Source organism: Neodiprion fabricii, chromosome 5 (assembly GCF_021155785.1).
Source record: "Neodiprion fabricii isolate iyNeoFabr1 chromosome 5, iyNeoFabr1.1, whole genome shotgun sequence".
Classification (NCBI taxonomy): domain Eukaryota; kingdom Metazoa; phylum Arthropoda; class Insecta; order Hymenoptera; family Diprionidae; genus Neodiprion; species Neodiprion fabricii.
In genome coordinates, this window is record NC_060243.1 from 10,735,893 (window position 1) to 10,757,307 (window position 21,415).

Sequence of the window (21,415 nt, forward strand, 5' to 3'; positions counted from 1 at the left end):
AAACCATTGTTGTGATCTATATTCAGCATACGTTGTAAAGTTGAAGACCATAATCTTTACTTACTCCCAATGACTATAACTCTTCTTTAACAACTGTATCACTAATTAAAATGAGAGCAGTCTACGTCTTGACCTCGTTACAAATTCCACATCCCGTACCTTTGCACGGATAGCTGTCAGCAGAAATTGTCAGACTAAATGGACATGGCACACCGTTATATTACAATAACTGACGTATGCGGTACAATTGCTCTCATGTGAGAATCATGAATAGCTTATTTGAGATTCACCAGTTTCTTGGAAGAGCCTGGAACGAAAAACAATTATTTCCCAATTCTCTGATCCATACAAATACTTTCTCGATGGTTCAAAAAACGGCTCTTTTCATTACGATATTACAAAAAGTATCACATCGAACCAGCCAAAAATGAATAAAAATTGGAAAAAAGTACAGAAAAACTTATAAAAAAAAGACGGAATTAAACAACTGCGTATGACCGTTTCAAACCTGGTTGCCAACAGAAGAAGTTTCCATTTCTTAGAACCATAACTTTGGGTTTCTCTAACAGGTTTTATAATAATATGTCATGAACGAGAATGATACAAATTTCATTTGATTTCAGAATATCCTAATGTGATGCAACAGAAGTAAACATAATGATCGTGCATACGTGTATACGTATATACGTACGGAACAAGTACGCATTTTGTGTTGATCGATAAAACCAAATCTTCAAAGCTTTCTTCAGAGCTGAATATCTCAACTTTTGGAGTACGCCAAAAAAGTTTCTGTACTTACACGCGTACCTACAATTTTGCCACATCCGGCCGTTTCGTTTTAAAAAAAATTGTATTTTTGTTCCACCATACTGGACAAGCTCGCGGTATATAGTAGGTGTATCGAATTTTACCTTCAATGGGATTGCGATCATGTTTTGAGGAAATAATTTTTTCACATTATGAAAAAATATCAGTGGCATCAATGCAGCTCCAGGCCTTCTGATATCCATTCCAAATGATTGGGAAGAGTGATGTATAAATGAAGAAAAAGACCTGAAACTCACGAGAATCTAGGATAATCCGGGTCTAGAATAACGAAGGAGATATGACTTACTCAACGCGTTTGCCAGGAACGGTATTATGGCGGGTAATTAATAGCGGGTCATAGTCATTGGTGCGAACTTTAGTTAAATTGCGTTAATCACAAGATACAGCGTATGAAAACAGGTTCGAAATGACGCCGATGTTTGTCGGATTCCAATCTCGGACTGTGAGCCTAATGCTGTCGAAACTCGGGGCAGTGACCTTTACTCGTCCACCGGAAACAGTAAATATCGAGATTACAGCGCTTTATTAGTTTGCTCTGAACTTGGTTTGAGATTTTGGCTATAATTTTTGGGGCGAAGTGCTACAGGAATACACCAACCTACTTGTATGATGTTTACTGCTGTTTTACGACGAACCGCGGTATCGACTCTTTTCGTTACTGAATAACAGTTACAATACAATTAATTTGTATTGGTCTAACAGTTTTACTATTCAAGAGGACAGAACTCAAGATCAACGCTTGGTTCGATTTTTTCATATCTGAAATTCACGCCACTCGGTTTTTGAGATTTTCATTTCAAGTCCAAATTGCCAATGTTACTGTACCGTACCGTAATTTTTAACGCCATCGATCCACTCCGTAAAATCTTGATCGGCAACAAAACATTTGCAGTGTAAAAGAATTTTCCAAGTACCAATTTATGCTATGGTAAAGAATTCATAGGCAATCGCTGTCAGGAAACCATGAAAACGCCAAGCCTGACCTCGTTGTTGGGTGTAGTGATACTGACAATGAAACATCATTCCAAGAGCTACGTACTTGGTGGGGACCCTTAATTTCTGCATTTTGCCATAAATACATTTGTTTCTGGCTCGATAAGCGAAGAAATAAAAGTTTATAATATACTGATTAGTTATAATTCATAATCTCAAGGTTCGACTAGCATTACAGCACATCAAATAACTTTTCACTAAACTGTAGCATTCTCTTTCAGCTGCTATCTTTTCTGTGATGATATAAATTCCAGTTCTTGGCAGGTACGCAACGAGAGCTCAATAGTCTACGCGGTAGTAATATTACTCTCGTTGACTACAGTTCAGCAATATTTATGGAATTTAGTGATTTAACGGGTATAAAATAATGGCGTCGGTAAAAATCTCTGATTTGAGGATAATAACAATGCGATCGATGCATGAAAAGCTCAGATATACTTTACATGAAATATTGAACGTTTAATTTGACAAAAAATTTTTTTGTTTTTTACTTTGTCGTCAGTCTAGTCTTCCCTCGAAATTGGTTTCAGTGTATGGGGTATTCCGTCTTATTGACCTGTCTGATTTTACTGGTCATTTTTTATATGATTGTTTTGACTCTTGATAGGACTACTTTGCTTCCGAAATTTTTTTTATCGATTTGTGTCCACTACAATTTATTTTTGAAACAACCATTTTGATTGACAAAATTAAAAAATCTGAGATAATTCTGAAAAAATTATGCGTCTAATGTAAAAATTTTTGAGCCTTGAGACGGAGTGCGTCGGCATTCCCTTCAAATGTTTTTAGAATTATTTTTGAACGAAAAATTCTAAAAATTTTGAAGGAAAATAAATTTAATTAATTTACTGTGGGTGGTTGTTGAAATGTTTTCATATGTAACATCAGATTCATGAGATTCTTTTCAGGGTTTGCTAGGAAAAGCATGCGCCCAAAAGTTAATGCGTGAAGCCTTTCGTTAAATTATGAGGTCCCAAACAGAGTTCTGCAAAAATGGGGTGGAGTAAAGAAAGACGAAGAAGAATGCGAGTTTCCTATCAATTTCATCTGCTAATATCTTCGAAACCGTCGTACTAATATTGATCGAAGTTACAGAGTCTCGTCATATAGGCGGGGTCTCTTGGCTCTGTGAATTCAGAAAATATCTACCCGTTCCGCAGACATGACAACCTGATTAAGGCCCACAAGTATTTGCAGCAATTTTCATATTGGAATTTACAAAGTCTGTGGATTACAATTAGGAGGTTTGACTATTCAAGTACAGTTTTTTAAGAAAGTATTTAGGTTAATCGCATTGGCCATGTGTGCTATTCTTTTAGACATACTTCGTCCTCAACCTTTTTTTCAAGACGGACTTTCTGGCGTTATTGGAAAGAATGTGTTCCGTGTTGCGAAAGAGGGGGTTCTGGGAAATACGTTTTTCACACACTACCCAAGTGTATCCCCCATGCCATTGAGAAGCGGATCTTCGTTGCGTGGGAAATACTCGATTAGACGAACAGTACCCAACATTTGACGACTAGCTGAATCACGTACGTTCGCGCTGGTCAGTTTTACGTTTTTCAAGAAAGTTTTTTCCCTAAGGAACATTGAAGTACCCTTTTGATTTTTCGTTGACTCGACAGCAACGACCCCGTGAATTTAAAATTAATATTTTCACATACATGTTCTTATGTTTCGCTCCAGATATCAATTCATTGATTTTGCTCAGTAGAAGTACACATGCATACCGATGGACCGTTTAATTCTTTTCTTTCTTGATGTTATATAATTTCTGATTCGTTTCTCAATACCTGCAAATTGAATGCCTGATTTTATAAACCTTTTATAGGCCGATGCCGATGCAATCGTGTGCAAACAAATTCATGATATGAGGACTGATTTATAGCCTGGTACTATCTGGCGAGCATTGCTCTTTTCTACCTGTGCGTAGTTATTATTTTGACTCATTTTTCAATTTGTCGCCATTTCATTTCTAGCGCACGCACATACTTAAATACATAAAATCATCTGTTCTGACGGAATATGATCAATTCTTTAAAAAGGAGTTTTGCAGCGCACACGTTATACAAAATATATTGCACAGAGTTGTTTCTATAGACATGTTATTCAACATATCGCAATTCTGCACAAGAAAATTCTGTATTTGTGGAAAAAATAATCCGACATGAATATTCTACAAGAGAATTGTGCCACAGAATATTGTCCTACACGAGAATGTTTCGTTGAAACATTTTTATACAAAAGAATTGTTTGTAAAATATTTCTGTAGAATCAGACCTTATTTATTCTGTCGAAGGCAAATTTTATCAACCGCCAATAAACCTTCTAGCTCACTTTGTGTGGCGAGCAATGGTCTCCAGTTACTTTCTATTTAATTCGTCTCTTTAGTTTTTACTTCACCAAAATCAAAATCATGTTTTTTGCTAAGCCATCATCCGTACTCGGAGATCGTCTTTTTTGAACATAGTCGACGTAATGATACTAGCAGTACATTCACGTTACAGGCAAACGCATATGCGACAGACTGAAAAATTGCTCAAATTTTTTTTCCAGTTACTCAGCTCGTTCTAACGCTTCACGGTCTCGCACTCCGTAATCAGTCAACAATATTTCATGCGTTTCACCTGTTAGTTCTCTCGTAAAGTCAATACAAATGTTACGGATCGTACCTACGTTAGGGCAGAGCAGAAAAAAATTGTTTTCAAAATCAGTTTTACCCGTACGCTGAAAAGTTGTGGAAATTCTGAAAATCCACCCAATGGAATTTTTTTTATGAGAATGTATCTACGGATACTAGACTACGGTCTATTTTTATAATTTTATTGTAACAGTCGTTTGTATTTTTCGTTATTGCTTATATCTAAAAAATTTTACAGTAATTACGTTTGTAAGAGTACTTTTCTTCGAAGAGGAGGTCAATGAACTCAACAGTTCACCGGATATAGGAAAAAGTTTCAGTTCATTTAACAGAAAAAAACATAAGTGATTGGGTTAGAGTTCGGAATGGTCAAAGTTTAGACAGACCATTAAATGAAATGGTCAAAACTCCGAACGTTATCAATCTTCACTTACCGGAAGTTTTCGATGAAGGGTTTCGGAGCGAACGATGTTTTTCCGGCAGATAGGGAACTACAGTTACATCTGAGATACTTACTGCGGGCATGTTGTAAGTTGCTTATCTGCCAATGGAACATCTTCACGTTGGGACCTTTCACAAAAAATTGCCGGTATCCTGTGAAGGTTCTACCGCATGTGAGAAAATTGATTAATGACGATGAATTTTGATCGTGCGAAGTCTTAATCATTCAGAATTTTGATCCTTCGAAGATTTTACCATTTGGAGATTTAACGGATCCGGGTTTTGACCATTTGAAACTTGAATCTACATTCTTATAATTTTGCGTCGGGCTAAGATAAACTCTTCATGCTTGGTAAATCATTTACTTCATTACCCTACTTCTTCGAAAGAGAAGCGTCTTACATACATAATTAGTATAATATTTTTGTATGTAAGCTTTAATGGAGAGCATGAACGACTATTACTCAAATTATAAAAATAGACGATGATCTAGGAATCTGAAGATAAGGTCCCATAGCCAAACTGCTTCGGGTGCGGTTTCAGAATTTTAAAATACAACTTCTCACAATCAGTGTACAGGGAAGACTGATTTCGGAAATAATTTGGTTTCACTCCGCCCTAACTTACAAGTCTTATTTTGTTTTCAGGGCGTAATAATAATGATAATAATAATAAGAATCATTAACAACACCCGCTATACCCTGTACGGTACATCCACATGGGCTGTTAGGCTTCTGCAGGGCAACGGAGGGGACGGATTAGTGACTATCATTATGTATCTGCAGCCATCTTGAGTTGTTCAATAGAAACACCCGCAATCTAACAGAGAACAAAGAAAACTGCAAAAAACCTTGACCAGGTGCAGCCCGACCAAAATTAAACCTCAGCTTGCTGATTCGGTGCCTGAACAACGTGACCCGCGTTACACCGATTTCACTTCTTTACTAAATTTCCAGTTTGCGTTTTTTGCTTCGTATTTGCTATCTAGAACCGAACAGTCTTTCGAACAAAATAGCAAGATCTCGTTACGTATTTGGAAATTTGAAAACAAAAATTCAGGAATTTTTTGATTGAAATCGTCGCGAATAGGTACAATGACATTATGATTTGAGGTATTACTTTTTTGGTAACCAGAACACAGATTTTTTTAGATTTGAGTTTTGAGTGAAATATTTGTATGGAAACAGTCCTACATTGTCGTGCAGTTTCCTGTAGAGCGCATTGAGCAAAATTTTGTTTTAGCGGAAACCACGAATGAGTGGTTCTTGAAAGAAAATTGTAGAAAATCCTATAGGCTAATTTTCACCTGCTATTTATTAGATGTGGTACTTACTTCATTTGCTTATCAATAACTGCTTTGAAACGATGCCTGATGCAACTATATTTATCAAACAGCTGTATGTCGATGCATGTAAGTATGTAAGAAGGTTACTTCGAGAATCACGATAAGGAGCTGATTGGGAAGTTACGGTTGATGTATCGCCGCTGAGTTGCCCGACACACGCTCAGCCGCTGAATTAGTATTTACATAGGTTAAAATTAGATTGTAATGTATTCAAGGATTCAAGTAGATGATTTTATCAGCTGAATCGTGTACACGTATATTTTTTGTTGCGCCTCAGTAATGTTAGGACTTCATCCATATCTTTGGATACCACGATTCGTATCTTTGATAAAATTCGCTGGACAACAATTACATGTTGGAGACGCAACGAGATGTGACGGTCATCGTCCGCTTCTTACCCCACCGCAGTGAGTAAGTGACTTAAACCCTGGTTCTTGGAATCAAACCCGAAAACAAATTGTTTGCAAGTTGGTAGTTGAAGACGGAAATAAGACTACCGATAACTCAAAGATCTGTGGCTGATGGATATCTGCCTTTCTGTTGATATGAGTTATCACAATAATAAAATTATGACCTTGAAGGCTGTTTGGAACTAATCATCTAGACTTTGTCTCAATTTCTAGAAATTGGGAGCCGTTCTTTTTTTAAATACTTTCAAGCAAAGTATTCAGAGAAGTGTTTAGATACAAGTTACCGAAGCATTTAAATCAAATGTGAGGAGAGGAGGACCGTTTCTATTGAAATTGTTTTTACAAAGTTTGTTTTTCCAGCAATTGTTTCTACAGCGTTCGTTTTTACAGAGATTGTCTTTACAGAGTTTATTTTTATACAGTTTAATTCACAGAAAAATTATTTAAAAAAGTTCAGCATCATTACCCCGAAAACCGTATTCAAGGGATCTGTGGCACCTTAAAGATTAGTTTAGTTAACCTCTTCGCGACCGAATTTTGCACGTGTCCGTTCTTAAGTCATATCCGATACCACAACGTATACTTCCCTGATGAAAACGCAGAAGGTGACTGCGTCACTCCTAAAGTTGGAATAAGTTAGGTCTGACTTTCAGCAGAAACGAACTGCGTTCAACCGACCAACGTGGGATTATTTTGCTGTTGAAACGATTTCTTCAGAAATGGTGCTCTTTCATTATGAGCACCTGTTCTCATGTTCTCATTCAGTGATGTAAAAAAATAGTCATGAAAGTTCTCGAGTTGCTTTTTACGCGTGGAATAATTCTGCAAAGGGAGAGGAGAAGAATGCTAACATGGTGTCAGTCACCCAATCACTTGTGAACTTATGAACCCTGTTGTATTAGTATGAAAATCTACATAACAGGTACCATTAAAATAATGAAAATTTACTCGTCATTAATACTCAAAAATTCAGAATTTTCCCGATCAGCTTCTCATTCGCCAATTTCCATCAGCCATTACGTAAAACGATCGTGAATTTGATTCCTTTCGGCGATGAAAACTGAATTTCTTGTCCGGCGTCATTACTATCAGCCGGTCCGCGAGTGGTTGGAAGCGATTCCTTCCACACGAAACGTGTCGAGATGAGCGTAGGGCAACGTCGGTGACCTCACAAGGCCTTGTCAAGGCCGTACATTGAGCCCAACGTGACTCTTACCTCCCGGTTACGGCGATTTTCTCGGGATCCATGGAGTTCGTGACTCATTTGCACAGTGGGCAGATTAAGGGAGAAGATAAGGGAATGGGGCCGTGTGTCGTCGGAATAGCTGACGACTCAGTGATAGGCAAATTGCGAGGAAGCCTGCTTCTTGAAACCGGGGAAGGTTCATTAGAGAGAGCAGCAGTTCCTCGGGCTACATCAATTTCAGATAAGAACCGCGAAGGCGTTGCTAACTTTTCCCCCCTTCAAGTGCGCTGGACCGTGACTCACTAGGATACCGATGAATCGTCGTTAGTTAAGGGGACCGACCTCGTTCGAACTCTGCTAGATGTCTTTTCTTTTCTTTTTTTTCCTTCTCTTTTTTTCGAGAAGAATAGGTAAAAACAATGTTGCTGTTATTCCAATGATGCTTGAATTCTACAACTATGCTCATTTCAATATTCTCTGGTATCAGGTGGCATAGACCTTAAGTTGAACTTTCCTTGGTATAAAACCAAACCACTCAAATCAATAAGGCCTTATGTTAAGGTTATTCACAATTGATTAACATTAAGCACAGTGAAATATTGCAGAAGTACGAGTACTCTGTGGTCATTTTAGTTTTCACCGCGTCAGGAAATAGCTGTGAGTACTTTTGTCTCTAAATGTAAACCAGTAAACGAGCTATGAGTTGAGCATCCCACTGTAACCTGTAAAATGCCATAATATTCAGCCAGTGAGATTGAAATCTTGGTTCCAGTGGGAAACATTGTTGAACTCAAACGATCCACCTTCAGAGAATCACACATTGTTCAACTACTCTGAAGTCATGGTAGTAGAATTCTTACATTTTCTTCACCCAACCAAGTGCCATTATGTAATGGACAATCAGTACCCCATAACTTACGACTAGTATATCCTATTACGTTCACCGTGAAAAAGCCAGCCTATAGTGAATTCTACAAAGGTATAAACTTGAGGCTGCTCTCACTTCCTTTACACCTCAGACCCGATAAATATTTTGGAAGCAATCGCAGCTCGTGAACATCCACGGGATGATGATAGCAAATTTACGGTATAAAACGTGCGTGTCGTACGCAACAGCCGATGTTTACTCGAATCGGAATTGATGACTACTGTGGGAGGAAACCGGGGAGAAAAAACGAGCCTCCGATGCAGCGGGCACGTCTGTGCCTGCAGAGGCCCAACGTATGCCGAGATGCAAAACGGAATTATACTATACACCCATAGGCTACTATATGCCTATCTTCATGCGATTATGCAAATCCGAAGTACGGTAAGTCGACCTCCTTACAAGCACTGATTGTAAGCTTAGGAACTATGAGGCGAATACTTGGCTAGTATATGTATAAAAATAGGTGACTAGTTGAATGAATCGTTGTGCATAGCCAGTTCAGCCACTTCGGGTTCTCGCAACTTTGTATGGGTGACAACGCATAGAGATAAACTAACTCCTAAATTGTATCTTGGGATCTTTGTACCAAGACTCGGGAAGAGGTAACCGTTTGATTTCAGAGACTATAACTCAGCGGAACAGGATGCAAGTGAATTTTTTTTGTCTAGTCCAATTGAATGGCACGATTTGTCACATTTACATGTTTCGAATCGATCTACAGGATGATCAGCGGCACGGTTTGAAGTCCCACGAGTGACGTACAATTTTATGCGTGTGGCTGAAAGCATATCAGTAGTTGACCCTGCTACCTGAGTCTCCCTTTCGCGTGCATCAAAAAGCTCCTTGGTTTCGCGGAACTCTGCACCACTCGTCTCTTCCGCACGCATTCCATAGATTGCGTCTACTTACAATCAGAAGTGCGAAAGGTTGATTTAACAACCTTGAAAAAAGTAATTGGAGTTTTCTCTCCTCACTTGAGAAAAATTCGACGCGGTGCTTCCACCAGACGTTATTGAACGCGACTAGGGACAATTATGGTGAAAGTGCGTGGCAACGGCTGCACTGAAGCGATGGCAGTAGGAACAGCAACTTCAGTATCTGTCATGATTAGCCTGCGTCCGGCTCTTGATTGCCACACGCATCATCACCGATGCCTTCTTTTCTGGTTTCACAATCGTAATTTTGGTAACTGTAAGTCCAGCTTCTGTAGAGGCACGAAATGGAGCTGGTGAAATTTTTTCACGCACAACGAGGTATTACCACGAAAATATCCATCTGCCACTCGCGCTGGACTAACGAACTTGAACGTATAACGCATACGACGCCTTCGCAATCGCATGGTGGAAATTACCAAATTAATATATCGTACAATTTTGACCGAAGAATTAGACTGTGGTTTATACCATCAATGATTCTCTTTGGCGGCTCTCGGCTCGATTATCCTTGAACTGCAGGTGTGTCTTCTTGCACGTTCCACGGTTGAGAGTGAACCTCTTTCACAGACTAAAAAAGTGCTCAAATCTATTCCTCTGGACGCTCCAGTAATGTACCTACGAACGAAATCTAATACCTTATCCTATCTACGCGAGAATGAATTACGCAATATTAAATTATCACGCGAATACCTGATATGATCAGCTGCTCTCTTTATGTTTTAACTATTTTGATCCTACTATATATTCCCACGATTACATATCCATCTCCCTCAATCATTTAATCATTTGATCTGGTTTTAAATTGAGTCAAGTCACCCCACAACAACTGTCTTTCGCACATCGCAATTAATCATTACAGTTCTGGATACTGGACTCGGGATCCAGCATGTACTGTAAATAAATCGGCAGTCAAAGAATCTGAAGATGCGAAGTCTACACCGTTACGAGACTGATATGCCTATTTTCATCAGAATTACCGACGTCGAGAAGTTTTAATTCTCAGTTCAATATCCTGGTGAAAATGCAAGTGATTTCAGAGCAGATGTTATAACATTATATACACAGAAATCACGTGATGGGTTTCCTAGAAAATCTTCTTAGCACCTCCTTAGCTTAACTATGGTACATCTTTATGCGGTGACAATGAAATGGTACCGATCGAAGCGGAATTATAATCAAATTAAATAAGTTAGGTTAGGCTAACTACGCACGTGTATTTGTTCTAACGATGTTATTAAAACCAGCCGAGTCTAAGATGAAAGCCTATGAAATTGAATTTATTAAGTTCCGATGCACTGGCTTCAAGATGGATGAAATCTGTTCAGTAGTTATAGTGATTATCGTCTTCAATTTGGTACTCCACTTTTATTATTACACACCTTTACAGGCCAGTGTACTATAAAGAACTCGCCAAAGCCGCCACAGCAGTCGATCAATTTAGATCCAACCACAGGATTGTGTTCCGTGTCCGAACTGTAAAGTATTTCATTTTTCGTGAGGGTTAGTCAAAATATCGTTTCTTGGATATTTACAATAGCTTTTTTTGCATCTTCAAAGGGTATTCAAAGAAATTTCGCGACAATGCAAAATTAACACAATGGAGCCGGAGAAAAAAAATATACACATGAATAGTAGATTTTGCACCAACAAGGCAAAGTAGGTTTTTTTACGCCGAGCGTAAGTTGGCAATATGAGTCGTAGGCGAGAGCGTGTACGAGTCGAAGACCAATATTGCAAAGACGCGATGGAAAAAAGACTACCTCCGTGGTGCACACGATACTTGATGTAACAAAAGTGTGCTTTACAAGTTTTTTGATAGCAGAGTACATGAATTAGAAGACTTTTGATTACTAGAATGTGAAAGTGCACTTTTACGCATTCCGATGCGCTTTTATTGTACTTCCGCTAAAATGGTTACTTTACGTATGGAACGAAGCCGTAAAAAACGCGTACCATACCACGCAGTGCTCCTAGGCAAATTTGAATAAAGAACCCCGAAATAATCTTATGGAGATTGGGTTTAAGTGAAATCCTCTAAATTTTGTATATGAGGTAGATCGTTGCATTCTGAAAAAAATTATTAAAGATTGACATATACGAAAGACATAACAATTCATAAAATGAGAAAGAGAAACGTGACGTACGTTCACTGAAAGAAGAAAATTACTGACATTAAAAGGCGAGAAATTGTTTTATTCAAGTTAGGTTTTGAGAAAATGATATCAAAGACCGCGTTTCATCCATGTGTAGTATTTCATCAGTTTTTCGTCACGACAGGGAGATTGTTGCGGAAATGTAACGTCATTCGATTATTCAAAAATAAATTTTGCAAAATGAACATGATTTAATTAAAAATATATTGAACAGGAATAAAACATGCATATTTTAAAAGTTTTGTCAGAAATTAAACCGAGGTGTGACAATGAACAAGCCAATTTGTGACACTGTTTCCAATCTGTGAAATAAAATACTACGATATTCAGTCATAAATCCGCGTTGAATCAAAGTGTTGTTTTAATGCAATTGTTTTTACTCAAACAACTTTTTTAGGAACTTGCATGTTCCTGAATGGTATCGAAAGTCTTTATTTCAGCAGCTTTTTATATGATCAGACCTCGATTTTTCTATATTCATTTATCACCTCGGCGAGATTTGAGAGTGATGGAAAGTGTGCGACTAAAAAATCAATTGAATTGCCAAGAGTTGAGAGTAGCTAACGAGCAAGTAGAGAACGATTCGTACTTCTTTGAACCAATTTGGACGTTGATCACCCCACTCTCAGCTCCAGTGACTCCAGGGATGAATAAAAGAAAGTGACAGTCGAGAATAAAGGATAAAGAATATTGATGATCGGGCTGGTAATAAGCATGTGAGCCTTAAGACCCGTTGTTATTGACAGGGGGCGTGTTGATAACTTCCCAGGTCCTTTTTGTGCCTCTAGGCGCCAACCGCGTTGACGCATCAGTTAATAATTAAGAGCCGCCTTCTACCTTCCGCCACAAGTCCAGTTCACCCACCTCCTCCGACTTATTCTTCTTGCATCGCGTCAGGTTTTTGTAACCCATACCGACGCTGACCCGTGAAGCACTATTCAAATGGTGAAAACGATACTCATTCCCAGACCCTCATCAGAAATGACACTCCGTGGCAGATTCGACGGCTGCCTGTAATGGACGGCAACCGCACTAAACCTCTTGCCCTAAATTTGTATTACCACTATAGTCAAATTGAGCTCGACTCGTGGAAAATGAAGGGCTGACCATGACTGACTTCGTTAACTTCTGCAGAGGGCTTAAAGAGTTAAGAGCCGTTAGGAACATGAGAGATTACTCAGACGGCGCGACGAGAGTAACGGCTAACTTCATCCTAGAAAATAGTTGATTACACCCGTCTACGAGGGTGAGAGGGTTAATACCGAAGGACGGATGGGTCGACTAGCTGCAGGATCGATTTTAACTTTTACCCAAAGTCTCTAGTCTGCAGCTTTTTCCCCTAATCCGGCAATTTACAACTTTGCTTTTCTTTCTCGTTGCGGAAAGATTCGACTGCACTCTTCGAGTGAATTGCACAAAGATGTTAATTTGAATCATATGATTTCAAAAGATAAACGTCACATTCATGTAGCGAGCTATATAATCTCAAATTGTTAAAATAAGATATGTGCATTGTTGCAGATAGAGTTGTAATTAACAAAAGCACTGATTTAATTATTGTTCTTATGTTTCTGTTTCATTTATATACACTTACTGACTTTGTTTATATTTAATTATCCTTTATTGTAATATTTGTATGTATAATAGGCTGAAGATGGACGGCTGTCAATACTGGCCGAAACTTTCTAGCTAGAAATATTTCGAAATTACCGAAACCGAAACCGAAGAAGATTTCCTTCAACTATTAATATAAACAAAAGAAATTAAGTTTGAGATGAACATCTATGCTTTGATCCAATCACCATTTTGTTCATTCGTATAAATAGTACCTACGTGAGACGGGAAAACTTGCTGTAAGACTATTTCATCTTGTCTTTGGAACTAATAACGATACCACATACCGAGTAATATACCATAGAAAGTGAATAAAACATGTCATCGGCTGTTTCACGTTATAGCCTTGTCAAAACAATAATTGCATTATTAATTGGTTCAACTCAATATAAATCTTTCATAACGAAGTGCTCCGTGTCCTCCCAGCCGTGGTGGTTAAATACTAACAATTATCCTCCTGTATGATAAATCAAAACAGCCCACGCTGGTTCGATCCAGCCGCCACTGCGAATGAACGCTGCGAGCTATTACGGGCAACGTAATATTGAAACTTCCTTTTGTGCCCGATAGTTCGCTAGGCTGACTAATCAGTGTTCGATACACGTGAACGAAATCATGGCGTCGTATTGGGGGGGGGGGGGGGGGCATCTTTCTGAAGCAGGTGTCAAAAATTACCCTTGTCGAGTCTCCGAATGGTCGGTATTCTTTTATTTAGTCCGATTACTGATCCCGCTGGTTAGTAACCCTTTCATCGAAATGAAATTATTCTCTCTGCGTCTAACGCCCAAGTATAAAAGGCGGGCTGTATCTCCAGCCAAAGAATGACTAATGATTTTTGAAATGACAGACAACTCTCCGCGCTCCTAAGGCATCTACAAATAAAATTGCTATTGTTCTAGAAACTGGGAATTGCCGGTGTTGTCTAAGGGTGCCTAGCAAACTTGACGAACTTCAGTAATTTCGAATTGTCGCCGTTTGCAAGCTGCACTGTATCGCGAATTTAACTACGAGTATGATCAGACTTCGACAAATAGGGAAAATACAGTCGGGAATTTTGTTTTTGTTTATTTGGCACCGGCCATCAAATTAATCGGCTGTTGTGAGGTTTCAAGTTGTGGAGTTGATACGATTACCAATGTCAGTGTAGCCGCCACTTATCACCAAAAAAGTATTTGTCCTAAGCACACCCTAAAGTATTCCATATTTTGAGAAAAAAATACTCTTGGAAAAATTTTACTGTTAGAGACTTTTTCTGAAATTTAAGTATCGTTTTCACCAAATAAACTACCAATATTTTCGCTTGTCATACAATAGGAGGCTTCTGTCGTGGAGAATTAACTAAAATGAATTTCATCAGCTTAAAACTTTATGTTATTCAATTCTTTACACTTGGTTTTTCAAAACATATTTTACCATCCATTTGACAGTACGAGTATCTGATATTGTTCTGTAATTACACATTATCTGGTCCCTAATTTGATAATCGATCTACTCAACATAATGTAATACATAGGTCTGTACGTAATTAATCGCATTTAACGAAAATTTAAAAATTGACCAATTTGACACTGAATTTCCCTGATTTCGAATTATTTATACCTTTATTAACTCGTGACTGGTTTGATACGCGTATCCGCTATTGTTCTATTTTGATCTCACTAAAAGTGAGGCACCCGCGTCTGTTGCATGCACTTGCTTCCGAAGTCTGCAGTTTTTATTACAACATACATTTAGTTTAATATTTCGAATAATTCATTCTGTTCCTTGAAAAATATGCTTTTCATCTTTAACGGCTTTTATGAATCCATTTCGCCATTTTTTCAGCTCTTCGTCCCTTGTACTCTAAAATATACAATTTCTTTAAAAGCAAGTATAATTTTTTTGTGAACGTTTAATAATCGATCATTTTCTCGTATGTCATTATCCACGTCGTTTTTAAACCTCCTATAGTTTCGTGTTACGCGGTATCTTGCAACTTATATTGAACAATATTCTACCTTTTGTTCAAAATTGTGCTTTCCGCTAGTTTGTTTGATCGTATTCAATCAATTGTTTTCACACTGATAGCGAGCATCTGACATATTTTTTTATCGCCGCAGTTTTGCGTACGCAGCACACATCACGTATTGTTCTAGACTGTTTTCAACATCAACAAATAAGGGAATTTTTCTACCAGTTTATCCTACTTTCTTTTTCTCTTTCTGTAACTCATCACATTTTTTACCGAGGCTTTAACTTGTTTTAATGCCTCTGAGGGTTTGTCGACGTAACGTACACGTCATTTTCAATCAGACTGCCGTTCAAAACAATTTCATACGCCCACAGCTGTGATAGACTCATTATAGCATCTCGCGCAAGGTTGAAGAACCTCATTTTCTATCTAAAAGACTATCGTCACACAAAAAATCCTCAAAATTCACTCACCCAAAGTCCTCAAAACTCTGCCTTCTCTTAACGCATGTCCGTTAATCTCTTTCCGATTATTTGAAACATCTTCACACCTAGAGTCCGCTATGTATGCATATCTATTGTCACAAGCTTTAAAGCCCGTTAAATTCTATTTCGAGTTAATATTAATTCATACTACCAAATTTCGATAAAAAATTTGGAAGACAGTCAAAGTTCAATCCAGGCACGGATAAAGTATGACTTGTAATTTTTAAGATTGAGTATTCCAAATTTTAATTTCATTTCATATTTTTACTTAATGTTTTTCGACAGTCAGTTATTCCGTGCACGTAACGGACCACACTTACGTACAAAGCTGTAAATGTGAACTCGCAATAGGAGTTTTGGAAAATTCTAGATTACCCACGTGTTGAACACATGGTGACTGCAATAATCTCGTCAATTGGTCTACCGATGCTTACGTTGCTTGCGGACTGAAATGTAACGCAGAGGCGATAATAATTAGCCGGTAGCTTGTTTTCTGCTAATAAAGCCGCATGGATGAATCGACCACTGACGGGGTATTGTCGCTAAGAAAAGATGGTAGCATGGAAAGAGAAGAAGAAACGCATTATTGGAATGGCGGGGTGGTATGTGCAGTATTTACGTAAGGTTCTTACGCGATTGCGCCATGGTATCTCCAGGCATCTTCCGGTATCGTCGCGTATCTTCTGATACTCAGATGGATGAAAGACGCCGCGCAATGTCGCCCTCATAAAGAGCCAGGAACGGGCGGTGATCGTTCTCCTCCCGGCGTCGTTTTAGCCCTACCCAACCTCGCCTCACCTCTTCTAAGCTTCGCTAGATCAGGCTGTCGTAAGCTAAGTTCGCATGGGTTCAGTTCACTTGAACTCAGCCCAAGAAACCCCAGAAGGTATCGTCCGAGTGCTTATGGTGGTAACAGCGACAGATATACGATATAGTGAAATACCAAGAGGATTGCTTCCGTTCCTGAAGAAAAAAGAGCGGCTCGTGCAACAAAGTAAATGGCAGTCGTACGCATATCACTTTACTCGAACTATGAGCATTGCCGTACCAGGATTACGTATTGCTACAACACCAATACCGGTTAGTCGCTTACACATCTCCAATTATAATAATACGCGAAATGAGCCCAAAACGTGCTCTTCAGTTATTGGAGATGCGATATTGAACTAGTGTGCAATAACCTGTCAAGTTTCAAATCGGTCTTTTAAATTATACCAAAGTCATAGAAAACGAAATAATTGGTTATAACAACTTCACGTATTTTACATTTAAAACCTTCGGTGTTTAGAAGCACATGTTCCAGTTAACACCGAGGCTTGAAACTTTGCACAGTTTTTTTTTTAATGACTTGCAACAGACCTGGGTGGCGTCCCAATCAGAAATTTTCACACCCCCAAATACAAATCATAACCCTAACAAATATGTATATATTTGTGTACATCATTTTTTGTACAACATATTATATGTATAATTTTGTAAGTTGCACGTAATGACATCACGGTTGATGCAACGCAGCACAACTCAGTACAACGTAACGTGATTTACGACACGTGACTCGAGCGGTGCTACTGGCGTTGCCTGGGATCGCATATGATTTGCGTTGCTGCGGCGCTGGCGTCAATCACAATCTTCTGAAAATTGGCCACGGATCGTTGCCCCCCGGTTTGATTGGTTGGATCGAGTTACGTATCCTGGTCTATGAGTTTTGTTTGCTGGCTTGATTACAGACCCTTGTACCGACTGTGAGGATGAGTTATCGTGTAGCTATACATGACCAAAGTCAGCGAGTTTCTCAATCGATTGCGGTTTCCATTCGAACTAAGTTTTGTTCGATGCGGAACTTGATGGGTTTCTTTTTTTGTTTTGAAATACCGTGAAATTTAATACGATTCGAATTTTTCGAAACATAGTTTCAGACTCGGTATACTTTTCCCCGTTTTCTTTTTCTCTTCTTTACATTTTCACATATTTAACGTTTCATCTTCGACCCAGTTCTTTTTAAACCTTTTTCTTCGTTTGATTCTTGTATTACCTATATGCCTTACCTCGAACACTTTTCGATCTGTATAAAATATTAACGCACGTTTGCGAACCCAGAATGCACGGGAGTTCTGTACATAATTTTGAGTCTTTTACGATTTTCATTTTTTATCACGGTTCTTTTTATTTATTATTCACTAAGGCTTGAAGAGCCGCACGAAATCGCTCTCGACAGGAATTTAAATTTTTGAACGTGTCGAAATCTATAATCAAGAGACTAGTTTCGTACCGGTAGTATGAGAAACAATTCAATCAAATCAAAGACTTGCACCAATCTTTTTACCGCGAAGGCAATGTACGGTACGCGAGAATATCATACCGTATTTTTTCCTTTTTCACTATTGGTTGCGAAATTCGAAGATTTCATTCCAAATGTGGGTTCGAAAAGCTTTCATTTAAGCAATTTCTGTTCGTTCAGCTATCATCACATATGTAGGTAGGTTAGAAATTTTTGCGTTACACGATGCAAGCTGTAAGATTCGAGAATAATTATTTCAACAACTTTTGTGATTTGACGTATTCTTCGAGTTGGAACTCTGAGTAAAAAAAGGTTTAAAATATATAATATTCTATCGGATGTTATTTATTTTCACATCAAAAGAGTGGATAACAGCGTAACGGAGTACATAGAAATAATGAACTGATGCCATAACTCATTAACGTTAGAAGGATCTCATGTCAGTACGGTTTTTACAAAAAATCCCAAATCAGTAATTAACATTAATACTTTCTATTTAGATTTTGGATACTCAAAGCTTGCACTGAAGTGAAATCAACACATCTTGCTCACTAACAGCTAAGGTATTTCCAAACTCGGAATGGCGAGTCGTATAATTTAACACCATTATCGTAGAACGTGTCCACAGAATTCGTAATTCAATTTCATGATGCATCAAAAGTTGTTTTACGATACGGCTTTGGTAAGGTTCTAAATTTCAAAATTTTTACAATCTGAAGTCGAGCCTTTCCGCGTGATTATGATGCTAATGCGAGAGCAAATCTTTATGCCGGTTGATTTCTATGTAATTAAATGTTGATCGCTTCGAAGTTAAAGTTGAAACGGAGGCAGATTACTTCTACATCTGATGCTGTGTAGCTTTTTACTATTACGCCTTGTACCACGTGTGGTCCGTCATTAGGGTTTTTATTTTCATAGAGTCTCATTTAGCAATGATATGTATCTAAAATTCCAATCGGTCAATTTTAATCGAAAACTCAATCCGCTGGTGGTATAGAGATTCCACTATAAATATATGACAAATTTATGAAACTTGGATGGTTCAAAACTTTGCAAATGACCTCGGTCAATTGAAACTTCAGGTGAACAAAGCGATGTAGCACTGCATGCTCAATGTATCAAACATAGCCTAGGCAAATAGCGAGCAGTCTTATGAAGTATACGCAGAATTTTTTTTTGACCTTATCCGATTTATGAAGGGGGAAAAAGTAACAATCCACAACGATCCATTCCCAAAAATATAATCGTACGTATAATTTTACGTACAAAAAATATTGAAATTAATCCTTATTGTCAAGTATGTTATTCAACTATCAACACGAAAAATAAAGAATTACCGACGAAACGAGAAATTTGGAGTCATTAGTACTTGACGGGCTTTTTTAGACTAATATCACGGGATAAATTAAATCGTATCATTATTGTTCCATGAATGCATCATGCTTTGATTAGCTCGATAAAGCGTTTGGGTGCTACTGTAAAAGATTTCCTCTAGAAGCTTGTGGGTACAATCGATGCATGCAAGCATATTGCACATATCTACGAAGGACATATACACGTATAAAACCGAATTTTTCTAGCAACACTTCAGAAAATGAAATGGACTCCTTTAAACTTGTGGTACAGGAGAAAGGACGGGCATGAATCGCTGTATTCCACTAACGCAATTCGAGTAACAAAGTAACTTCAGTATGGTAAACAAAGCATCAACTTTCCAGCATGGTTATTATGTCTTGTACGTTTGTATGGGCATCCAATTATTTTCAGCAAGTCCTCCCACATCATACCATACCATAGTCAATAAAAGAAAAATCAGTACCTACAGTTGAACTATGACAAATTTCGCCGTGAAGAACAGAACTGAATACTGAAGTCATTCGAAATGAACCTTTGTGTATTGTTACTTCGGTGGGTTACAAGTTTTAAAGTACATTTTTGTAGATATTTTTTCACTTTAATGTACTTGGTGTAAGGTTTTTGCACCTGAGGTGCTTTTTGGGGATTTTCGTTAATCCATCTAACTCGGTCCAAGTTTGTTTTCTCTTTTTTCACTCTTTAAATTCAATCTATCTTAAACAAACATCTTGTATTATATACTTGAAACTGTAAGTCCTGTGAACTCTTACAGTGTTTCGAGTTCACACGCCACGTCGTAAGTCGAGCTTACTCGAGAAACCGTAAATCTTGAAAATTTTTCTTAACTAGAATTTTTTTTAGCTTATACAGTATCCGTTAAACATTTCAAATTCATACATATTTTCAACGTAAAAAAACATGGAAAATGATGCGTGGATCATTCGAATAATCCAAAATAATTTTTATCCTCATTTTGTCTCTACTTTTTCAGAAACACAACTGGAACCTGGCTACAGATCCGAGGTTCAAGAACGCGCGCTAGTCGTATCCTTGCAAATGTTCAGCTTGATCCTCGAGAGGGCTGTTTCATTATTGAGGGTGCAGCTTCAACGTGATGAACACCCCAGACTGATAGTTGATGAAGACATGCAAGTTCTACTCCCTGCCATCAAGGTAAAGTATCTGTTAAATATTCGAGCCCTCGTTTTATATGGCTTACGTCTATTTCTTGAATCTGATGTTCAATATATATTTTAGAAAATTGTCACCGTCAGTATTTGATCGTGTATTTCCATTATTTTCCTCTAGATTCTCTGAATCTGGATATTTAAAAAATTGATCATAATACAGATCGCTGCGAACAATCTTTGCAATCTCTATAACCGTTTGTAATCATTGCAATTTTTGAATTTTTTTGTAACCATTAAAATCTCTGTAATCGTTTGTGATCATTTGTAATTCTGCGCTGTAATCTTTGTGACCAACTTCTGATCTATGTAATTGGAATCAGTGTAAGCCATTTTTGCTTAGTTGTTACCCCCTCGGTGGACGCAAAAATACGGGTTTTTAGATATTCTTATTTCAATACCAATCTTCCGTCCAAGAATCGCCAATTCCAAACGCTTGACTCAATATGAACATAACTAGTATTCAACTAGTATGATATGTTACCAGTGCAGAAAGTAGACGATTTCTGTCAAGCGTGAATTTCACATCATGAGGCAAGGCGAGTGCTACGATCGCAAGAGTCAAATATAGCCCATCAGCACGTATGACGAACGCTGTCTTTCCCGTACTTGTGAAGCGAAGTTTGATTTGAAAAGCACCGAAGGTGTCACTCATGGCACGCGAATTAGGGTTAGGTAACGTAC

General features: G+C 38.1%; 1 protein-coding gene across 4 annotated transcripts in view; it reads left to right on the forward strand.

Annotated features, from left to right (window-relative positions):
- The window catches only part of LOC124182217 (telomerase-binding protein EST1A-like), a 241,416-nt gene that overhangs the window by 118,987 nt on the left and 101,014 nt on the right, over window positions 1-21,415 (forward strand). For all 4 annotated transcript variants that reach the window (XM_046569169.1, XM_046569170.1, XM_046569172.1 and 1 more), the window contains one exon: window positions 20,536-20,717. In XM_046569169.1, coding sequence (XP_046425125.1) covers window positions 20,536-20,717 — 182 coding nt within the window. The remainder of the gene's footprint in view (window positions 1-20,535; window positions 20,718-21,415) is intronic.